General features: G+C 29.0%; 1 protein-coding gene across 1 annotated transcript; it reads left to right on the forward strand.

Annotated features, from left to right (window-relative positions):
* Nucleotides 1-2,417: 2,417 nt before the first annotated feature.
* Nucleotides 2,418-3,241, forward strand: LOC123895331 (pentatricopeptide repeat-containing protein At2g35130-like). The gene is made up of 3 exons (XM_045945591.1): nucleotides 2,418-2,540; nucleotides 2,673-2,797; nucleotides 3,081-3,241. The coding sequence occupies exons 1-3, from the start codon at nucleotides 2,479-2,481 to the stop codon at nucleotides 3,212-3,214; spliced, it is 321 nt and encodes a 106-aa protein (XP_045801547.1). The 5' UTR covers nucleotides 2,418-2,478; the 3' UTR covers nucleotides 3,215-3,241.
* Nucleotides 3,242-10,559: the final 7,318 nt, after the last annotated feature.

The following is a 10,559-nucleotide window of genomic DNA, read 5'->3' on the forward strand; positions in this document are numbered from 1 at the left end:
TTTTTCTAATTTCAATATCCTTCCCATAGTTTCTACTAGTTATGCAATTCTTCTGGTCCATTATTATGATTATATTTAGCCATTTGTTACTTTCCTCTTGCACTTTTAACAAGACTGATGGAAGACTAATGGAAGTTTCAACTAATGGAAGTTCCTGAACCTTTTATCAAAAGTGTATATGTAACTGAAACCATTTAACAAGACTAATGGTTTCAGTGTATAACGTATTGAAACCATTTATCAAGCATAATGGTTTCAGTGTACAAATCCATCATGGGTTAATAATATTCAAAATCAAGGTTATAATATTGAAAATCATAAGTATGAAAACCAAAATCAAGAGTTTTTTCAAAATTGAGATAATTTTCAAATGGGTCTGCTTAATAGTTAATATCGTTCAAATGCATTTATAATTAAGTTGAGAAAGATTAAAATGTATTGGATTCGAAGAGAGGAGAATTGTCTTCGAATCAACTCATGAACCTAAACCTCGGAAGAGAGATGATGTGTTGGATTCAAGTGCACGTCCTTCAAACCTGAACCTTTTATCAAAAGTGTATATGTAACTGAAACCATTTATCAAGCATAATGGTTTCAGTGTATAACTTACTGAAACCATTTATCAAGCATAATGGTTTCAGTGTATAACTTACTGAAACCATTTAACAAGAGTAATTGTTTCAGTGTATAACTTACTGAAAATCTATTTTATAAAAATCTATTTGAAAAATCCTTAATATTGGCATTTATAAGTGAATGTAATAGAACATTATTATTGTTAAATGATTTTAAATAAAGATTATATACTGAAACCATTACTATTGTTAAATGGTTTCAACATGTTATACACTGAAACCATTAGTCTTGTTAAATGGTTTCAGTGTTGTTAACCCATTAATATTGACTATGAGGGTAACAAAAAAAAATATTGATCACAAACATTCTCCTCCTCCCTCCTTTAATAATTTTCTTTCAAACAAAATACGAAATTCCCCTATATCTTTCCTCTCATCTCTCAAAGTCACTCCCGTTTTTTTCATCTTAAGTCTTAACTATAAAAAAGCCTAAATCTTTTTACCTTTCACACCAAAAGATAATTCATAAAGAACTAGAAAAGTAAAAGAAACATGACACAAATTCTCGCAATTCTTGACTTGAAAAATTATACACTGCTTAGTCCATATCAATAGTAGTAGTTACTAGTATATTTATAATCCATTGACTAATGTTATACACTGAAACCATTAGTCTTGTTAAATGGTTTCAATATGTTATACACTGAAACCATTAGTCTTGTTAAATGGTTTCAGTTTTGTTAACCCATTAATATTGACTATGTGGGTAAAATAGATTTTTCAAATCCTTAATATTGGCATTTATAAGTGAATGTAATAGAACATTATTATTTTTAAATGATTTTAAATAAAGATTATACACTGAAACCATTACTATTGTTAAATGGTTTCAACATGTTATACGCTGAAACCATTAGTCTTGTTAAATGGTTTCAATATGTTATACACTGAAACCATTAGTCTTGTTAAATGGTTTCAGTTTTGTTAACCCATTAATATTGACTATGAGGGTAAAATAGATTTTTAAAATCCTTAATATTGGCAGATTATAAGTGAATGTAGTATAACATTATTATTGTTAAATGGCTTTGAATAAAAATTGTACACTAAAACCATTACTCTTGTAAAATGGTTTCAACATGTTATACACTGAAACCATTAGTCTTGTTAAATGGTTTCAGTGTTGTGAACCCATTAATATTGACTATGAGAGTAAAATAGATTTTTTAAATCCTGAATATTCAAACCATTATTCACAGCCTATAGTACACACTTATTCACAAATGCATTTCCATTTTCGCCTTAAACTATAGAACAAATGTGATCAATAACCAAGCACTACCATCACCCCTATCTTATTGAACCAGCATGATCTATACAGTTTGACTTGAGCTGAAGAAGAAAAACCAAGACTCTTCAAAGATATCATAAGTAGTAGTCTGCAAAAAGTTCAGTAAGTGGGTCTTTTTTTTCAATACATCAACACCATTCAGTCCAAACCTGTAGCATTAAGTAACATAAATATCAAATGCACATTTCACAGACACAGGTTAACAAAGCAATATAAAGAATCATTATACCTGTCTGCAATCTGTAAGAGTCGTTGAGGCCTAAATGTACATAGCTTTACCCTTACCTTTACCCTCACCTCCTCCTTGATCTAATGGTAACTACAACATTAAAGATAAGTTAAATTAGTAGACAATGGCATTAAGTAGTAGTGACAGATCAATACGAACTTAAAACATTTACAAACTGAATACACAAGAATATATTCATCAGTAATAGAATCAGGGCCAATTGAGAGAAAACTCTCTTGCCCATAATCCAATTCTACACTGCTCTAGTGAATGCATTTGCCAGAGAGGGATTATGTGAGAAAGCTGAAGAAATATTTGAGCAGATGCAAGAAGCTGGACTTGAACCTAACGTTTATGCTTATAATGCCCTCATGGAAGCTTACAGGTTGTTATTCGAAGATGGTATAAATGCCTTCTTCATTGATTAATGTATTATCAATTTGGCTTATACCATATTTACCTTGATCTAATAGTTTATATATCTAGAAAAAGTTAACGATTTTTCTTCTTGGAACAGTCGTGCAGGTTTTCCTTATGGGGCAGCAAAAATATTTTCACTAATGCAGCATATGGGATGTGAACCAGATAGAGCCTCATATAATATCTTAGTAGATGCATATGGGAAAGCAGGTTTTCAAGATGGTAACGATCTGCCCTAGAAACTTATCATTTTCTTTTGTTTATTCACATAAGACGTGTTTGGGTAAACAACTTAATTAAGCGCCTATAGCCAAATGCTTATGTATAAGCTATTTCTACAACAGAATATAAAATAAAGTCAAATTGTATATATGTGATTAAGCTATAACCTGTTTTCATAAGCTATCTCGGAGAGCTAATGAAAATAAGCTGAAAATAGCTTACAGACATGTCATAAGTTGGTCTGACACATGTTTTTCTTCTCTTCCATTTGAATGAAACATAGATGCTGAAGCTGTTTTTGAAGATATGAAAAGAGTTGGAATAACACCAACAATGAAATCTCACATGGTACTTTTATCTGCTTATTCCAAAATGGGAAATGTGAGTAAATGTGAAGACATTCTTAACCAAATATAGATAGATGTCTAGTTCCTAATTGAACATATTGACCCAATCAGACTAAACATATGTTGACATTTTTTTTCTCAAAATAAAACACATGCCTGCCTTGTTGAATCCAGGACCCAAAAGACGCGGAATCTGCTTGATAACAGCTTCAGAAGCTAAAAAGGAATGGTACTTCTTAGCCAATTTCTTCACTAGTTTCTTATTTTTGTTGAGCTTCTTCAAAGCTTCAACATCCATCGAGTCCAGTCCTATTTTCTCAGCCTGCAATATGCATATTAGACTGTAAGACATAAGCATAAGAAACTTAGCAACAAACAAATATTCAAAATATATCCTAAGCACATGATGCAAAATCACTACCATAGAAAACTAAATGAAAGACATCACTCTGTTGAAATGTTGTTACTAAATCACACAAGGTAGAAGCATTTTTTGTCATTTCAAGCTATTTCAGAAAATAAGTCAATACTAGCAGCAACCAACCAAGCTCAATTGCAGCTCAACCTACAATCACAGTTTTAGAAATGAAACAAATACACACCAAACTCACTTCATAATTCAAATTATCATCATCATAATATACCTAGCTTAACACAATCACAATCTCCAAACAAGTCTAATCAATTCAGCAGCATCTAAAAAATCAGAATCTAACAAAAGCAATCTTAAATTCAATAACTAATTATAGCTAATCTAAGTCTTCAAAAATATAACCCTTACTCAAAGATCGAGTTTCACAATCTAAAATCTTAACAAGTTCAGAATCTAACAAATCAAATTAAGATTAAATTAACAATACTCAAACACAATTGAAGCATAATTAAGCAAAAACAAAAACCCTTTCATACATCATAGCTATCTCTATTGGTCATATTACTGAGTGAATATATTCTAGCTGCTGCAAAGATACCAATCTTATGTCTGAATAATCGATTCACGCTAGGCATGTCAGCAATAATCTCAGCAGATGCTAAACCAACAAGGTAGATCAAGGTCTTGTACCTTGCTGCATACTCTAGTCCAGCAATATCAAAATCAATAAAATACAATAATCAACTCACACATTACAACACAATAAAATACAGAAGCTAAAACCAACTAATTAAAATGTTTAATGGTTTTTTTTGTGAAACCAAACTACTTGCCTAATGGTTTCAGGAAAAAACAACATTCATGGATGAATTTAAAAATCATGAACATTAATAAAAAATCAAAACCTAGAAGCTAATAGAATATCAGAAACAAAATCAAATTAACAAGGAAAAACGAAACTTACATAATCCCAAGATGAAATTAGAATATTGTTAGAGTTAAGCGCAAATTGAATCTCCAATTTCGAGAATTCAATCGCAGCTTCTGAGTGACGGAGAAGACGATACACAGAACAAACACGACGGCGAAGTCACAGTGGCGATACAGAGAAGAAACACGAACACGACGGCGAATTACGGTGGCGATGAACAGAAGAAACACAGTGGCGATAGAGAGAAGAAAGACGGTGGCGATTCAGAGAAGAGAAGGCGAAGTGGAGAAGAGAGAGATGTGTGGATCCTGTGACTCAGGTTCACAGGGTGACAACTTGAGATCATAACACGTGGCAAAAAAAATTCCATGATCAAGTGGCTGTAATTCACTTATGCATCATACATAAATTTGGACTTATGGATATTAACTTTTGCCCTATTTTCATATGTTATAGTTTTTATACCAACGATCTAAATATTTACTCTAAAAATTGTGATTTTTGCTATAAAGGTGATTTATTGTCTCCAACATTAAATCTAAAGATGAAATATCAAATTTGAGACCAAAATTCACATTTTTTGGCATTAAAATTCACTATTTTTATGAGAAAAAAAAAAAGAAAAAAATTGAAATATGACTAAAATTGCAACAATACAGGACTTAAAAAATTAAACATATGTCATTTCATATTTATATATGCCAGTTCAATTGTTAATTTTATCTAATACTATAAATGCAATTAATTATGAACTAATATTTACACGAGTACTTGAACCAATATGTGTACCGAGTTACTTATAGTCATCAATAATAAACTCTAAATTAACATTTATATTAATGTTTGTACAAATATGTATACCGAGTGATTTAAAATCATTAATAATACATTTAAATTAATACTCTATATATATAAAAAATATTTTTTGGGGTTTGGGGTGGGTCGTGGCCCACCTCAGCCCACCCCTAGGTCTGCTACTGTCCATCTACACAGGGTCATGTCATTGGTGACAAGGACACATCAGCAAAATTGAAATGAGGGATCAAAACTAAAAGAAAAACTAAAATTAGGGGACCAAAAACCTGATTTTAAAAATAAGGGGACCAAAACTTCATTTTTTTCAAAATAGAAGGACTGAAATTGCATTTAAGTCTAAAAATTAAGAATTAAACCTAAAAAGTCCTTATTGTTATAAACTAATATAAATAAGAGTAATGATATAGTTGAAGAAGAGATAAATGAATAGTGTATGTTATTCACCATTAGGATTAGGGGTTCAATATAATGATACAAAGTGTATATATATATATATATATATATATATATATATATATATATATATATATATATATATATATATATATATATATATATATAGGCAAATATAATAAGTCAATTACATGGGCCAATAACCTATGTGGACATCTACTAATAATATTCATAACACTCCCCCTTAGATGTCCATCGATGATATGCCTCATTAAAACCTTTACTAGAAAAAATCCTGTGGGGAAAAATTCTAGTGAAAGAAAAAAAGTACAACATCATTTGTATTTGAACTGCCTCGTTAAAAATCTTACCAGTAAAATCCAATGGGATAAAACCATGGTTAAAGGAAAAAGAGTGCAGAACACAATCATATCTCCCCCTCATGAAGACAATTATATATGAGACGAATAAGACCGGTTAATCTTCTACGCGGTTGATCAAAAGCTTTGATAATGACTTTGTAGAAAGATCTGATTCTCCTCCTTTAATATATTCTTCTCTGAATTAGCCGTTGATGCAATATGATCTTCTTCAAGCTTCTTGTTATATGTGTAGAAACACAAACCTCAATAAAACTATATTCTGAACTTCATCGATGTAGTGCTAAAACTTTCACGTAATTGGATGATATTGTTATATCTCTATGATACAATTTATATACTTTTTTTTTTGAAGAAGCTAAATTAGCCTACTCAAATTGGCGCCAGAGAGAATCGAACCTCAGACCTCAAGAGGAGCACACTCCCAGGTCCCAAGCCAATACCAATGCACCAACCCAAGTGGGTTTACAATTTATATACTTGACTTTGTTCCAATATCTTTAAGTGGGCAAGTCTAACATGCACAAGTGGAAAAAGTCTTCCACGGTGCACAAGTTAGCAATTATACTATAACGAATACGAATTTTACAAAATTCACCATTGGATTAAAAGTATATATCGTATAGATCATCGACAAAAATTTTGGAAAAAATTGAAAATCATTTGATATGTGATTGAGACTCATCAAGATTAACGGTTATGGTTTTTTATTGACTACCGTTAATATTGATGGGTCGCAATGACATATCAAATGATTTTCAATTTTTTTCAAATTTTTTATGGATGATCTATACGATATAAACTTTCTATCCAACGGTGAATTTTATAAAATTCGTATTCATTATAGTATAATTGCTAACTTGTGCACCATGGAGGACTTTCTCCACTTGTGCATGTTAGACAAAGCCTCTTTAAGTTTATTGATACATAATTAGCAAAATGCAATAGTGTTCTCAACAGAACTAAAGTATGGTACTTTAAGGGAGATGTATTGGATTGAGATTTCAAAAGATTTTAAAAGACTTTTTTATGATAAAAAAATTTTGTGGTATTCAATTAAGACAATTAAGATTTTTTTCTAGAGCAATAAAATTTGTTGGTATTCAATTGAGATTTCTCACGACTTTTAAAATGTCCACTGGTATTCGAAAGTCTGCCGATTTTGATGAATTTTTTTGTGGAATGGATTTTGAAAGACTTTTTAATTGAAAATACACATAAAATACTAATCCAACAATCTCACTCAGAAACTTTTTTATAAACTTTCAAGACTTCTTTCTTACCGGCTTCTGCTCTCATGTTCTTTCCACGCAAATCAAAACAAAAATAGGATATGCAACAACAACAACAACAACACATGATTAATCATACAGTATAGGATATGATGGTTGTTATTTTTAATTGAATCACATATATAGGATAATATGGATATAGGATTGAAAACGTGAATCATTGTAGCTTTTCTGCAAAACATATGATTGATTCAGATGCAATAGCAACACGTCTGCAATTTGTTTTACAAGACGATTAATTATGATGGTAGCTTTTTTTTGCAAAACATATGATTGATGAGTTATTCCTTTTTATGATTATTACTTTTTCTTTTTTTAAAAAAAAAAATTTGATTCATTAATTTTATTTGTTTATATTTTCTTGATTTTTTTAAGGAATTATTGATTGATTCACTATATTTTTAGGAAAAATTTGTATCGAATTTATTGAGTCATTAAATCTTAAAAATTCATAAAGTACTTTAAAATTTCAAAAGTCTATGTTATAAAATCTCATAGATTCCTTGTTAAGAATCTTGATTGTAAAAAGTCATTCAAAAAAGTCTGTTAAAAGGTGAACACTTCGGTACACGTATTATGTGGACGTGTACCGGTACACCGTTGACGTGGTAAACAAGTGGCAAATATTTAATGCAGATTTTGTTTCTTTATTAAATTTTTTATATTAAATACTACTTTTTAATATTTGCAAATATATCTTTCACATAAATGTAATCACTAATCATGTTCCACAATAAATCAAAGCATATATCAAATCTTTCAAAAAAATTTTACAAGATTCAAATATTATAATATCCTATTAAAATAATTTATTTATTTTTTGGATAAGCTCCTATTAAAATAATATGATTTTAGTATTATTATTTTTTTACAAACATATGGTACTTTCTGAAAAAAAAAACAAACGTATGAATTTAAACTTATTATTATTATTATTATTATTATTATTATTATTATTATTATTATTATTATTATTATTATTATTACATCCAATGGTGATTTTAATATTTCACTATTATTACCTTTCCATTTTTTTAATATTATTAGTTTATAAAGTTTAATATGTATTTACGGTTGAACCATTAATAGATATAATTATTAAAATACATTTATTTTTTTGTGAAATTTTTTTTATAATTCTTAATATGTTTATATATTGACGATATATATTATTGTTTTTTTTACGATATATATATATATATTATTGTTATACTGTTAATTTTTAGTGTTGCCTAATATTTTATTGGTTAAATAAGTTCTTTTTTTCTCTGCAAAATTACTAAATTTAAATTTTTGTCTTAAAAAAAAATGTCATGTTTTCATTTCTACAAATTGTTTATGCATACAATTATCCTCATGTTGTTAAGTTGATGTGTATTTATGATAATTTTGCAAATACATATTGAGCATTAAAAAAAGTTTGTCAAAAAATAAGGAGTTCAATATTTGGTTTTTAAGTCAAAATATTTGTTACTTTTATCTTCATATTTTGATTTCAAAAACTCATATTTAATTCATTTTATTTTGAAAAATGTTAAAGTTTTGTGAATGAACTTTTTATATTGTTCTAGAAATGCTTGATTGTCGAAATTTAAATTCATAAGTTATTGTTAGTTCAATTAGGTGATATTGAACGACTTGATTGAGAAATTTAATGAAAGTAAGTATAATTATAATGGTAGTATTTTTTGAAAGAAATCAAACTTGAAAGATGTTGTTAACTTTTGTTTAGAAAGGTAGTATTTTGAAGAAAAAAAATCGAAGTTGAAAGATGTTGTTGTTTTTTGTTTATAAAGGTAATATTTTTGAAGAAAATCGAAGTTGAAAGATATTCTTGATTTTGTTTAGAAAGATAGTATTTCTGAAGAAAATCAAAGATGAAAGATGTTAATTTTTGTTTATTGTACGTGACGACAAATGACATTAAGAAATAAAGTTAGGATGTTGTTTTACATCTTTATTTTTATTTTTTATTACTTTAACAAGATGATTATTTTTCTTGTTGGTAAGTTGTACGCGTTGTTAACGTATGATCATGGGTTCTAATTCTAATCCAAGTAAATTCTAATATGGACCACTTCATCAAGCGGTCCATGATAGACCAGACATGAATAACATTATAACGAATACGAATTTTACAAAATCTACCGTTGGATTGAAATTTTATATCATATAGATCATCCATAGAAAAATTTAGAAAAATTGAAAATCATTTGATATGTTATTGAGACCCATCAAGATTACCGTTAATCTTGATGGGTCTCAATAACATATCAAATGATTTTTAATTTTTCTAAAACTTTCAATCTAACACTGAATTTTATAAAATTCGTATTCGGTAAATCACTTGTCCACGGTGGACCACTTGTGAAGGTGGTCCACCGTAGCATTAGCCTTCTAATCCATCCTAGGCCAAATTTTATTCTACTATTTTTTTTAATAAATTTTTAGTCTTTACAAAATTAGAATCTTTTGGTCTATTGGTGAAGCTTTGGTTCGTCGGTTAAGGTCATGGGAATTGTAAACTAACAACAACAAAAAAAATCAATTTGGATTAAATTATTTTTAAACTTATAAAAAAATAAGGCTTAATTGTACTTTTGGTCCCTTATCTTTATTTTAGGTTTCAAGTTGGTCCCTTATCTTTTAAAAGTTTCAAGTTGGTCCCTTATCTTTTTTGCAGGTTTCAAGTTGGTCCCTCCCGTCAAATTTTTCACTATTATCGTTAAATTTGGACACGTGGCAAACAGAAACCACCCTTGAAAACATGACACGTGTCCAAATTTAACGATAACAGTGACGGAATGGACCAACTTGAAACCTGAAGAAAAGATAAGGGACCAATTTGAAACTTTTAAAAGATAAGGGACCAACTTAAAACCTAAAATAAAGATAAATGACCAAAAGTGCAATTAGGCCAAAATATAACTTATACAAATAAATAATTGTTAAATCTCAACTAACTGAAATAATAGTTACTTAAAATTTCTTCATGGACCAATTTTTATTTTGCTTTTATTTTTTAGCTTATGAAAAATATTTGGCTTAATTAGTAAAATGGTCCCTTAAAGACATTTTTGGTTTCACATTGGTCCCTTAAAGAAAAAAAGGACCAAATAGGTCCCTTAAAGAAAAAAATGTCTGATTAGGTCCCTTAAAGACATCTCTGTTAATCAGTTTGGTCCCTTAAAGACATCTCCTTTAATCAGTTTGGTCCTCGAAAAAATGGA

The sequence above is a fragment of the Trifolium pratense genome, linkage group LG7 (assembly GCF_020283565.1).
Source record: "Trifolium pratense cultivar HEN17-A07 linkage group LG7, ARS_RC_1.1, whole genome shotgun sequence".
Classification (NCBI taxonomy): Eukaryota; Viridiplantae; Streptophyta; class Magnoliopsida; order Fabales; family Fabaceae; genus Trifolium; species Trifolium pratense.

Excerpts from the sequence above, each read along its gene's own strand:
- LOC123895331 (XM_045945591.1), top strand. The coding sequence starts at position 2,479 with ATGCAAGAAGCTGGACTTGAACCTAACGTTTATGCTTATAATGCCCTC. Across the intron at positions 2,541-2,672 it reads GCCCTCATGGAAGCTTACAG|TCGTGCAGGTTTTCCTTATG; the intron begins GTTGTTATTCGA and ends TTCTTGGAACAG. Across the intron at positions 2,798-3,080 it reads GAAAGCAGGTTTTCAAGATG|ATGCTGAAGCTGTTTTTGAA; the intron begins GTAACGATCTGC and ends AATGAAACATAG.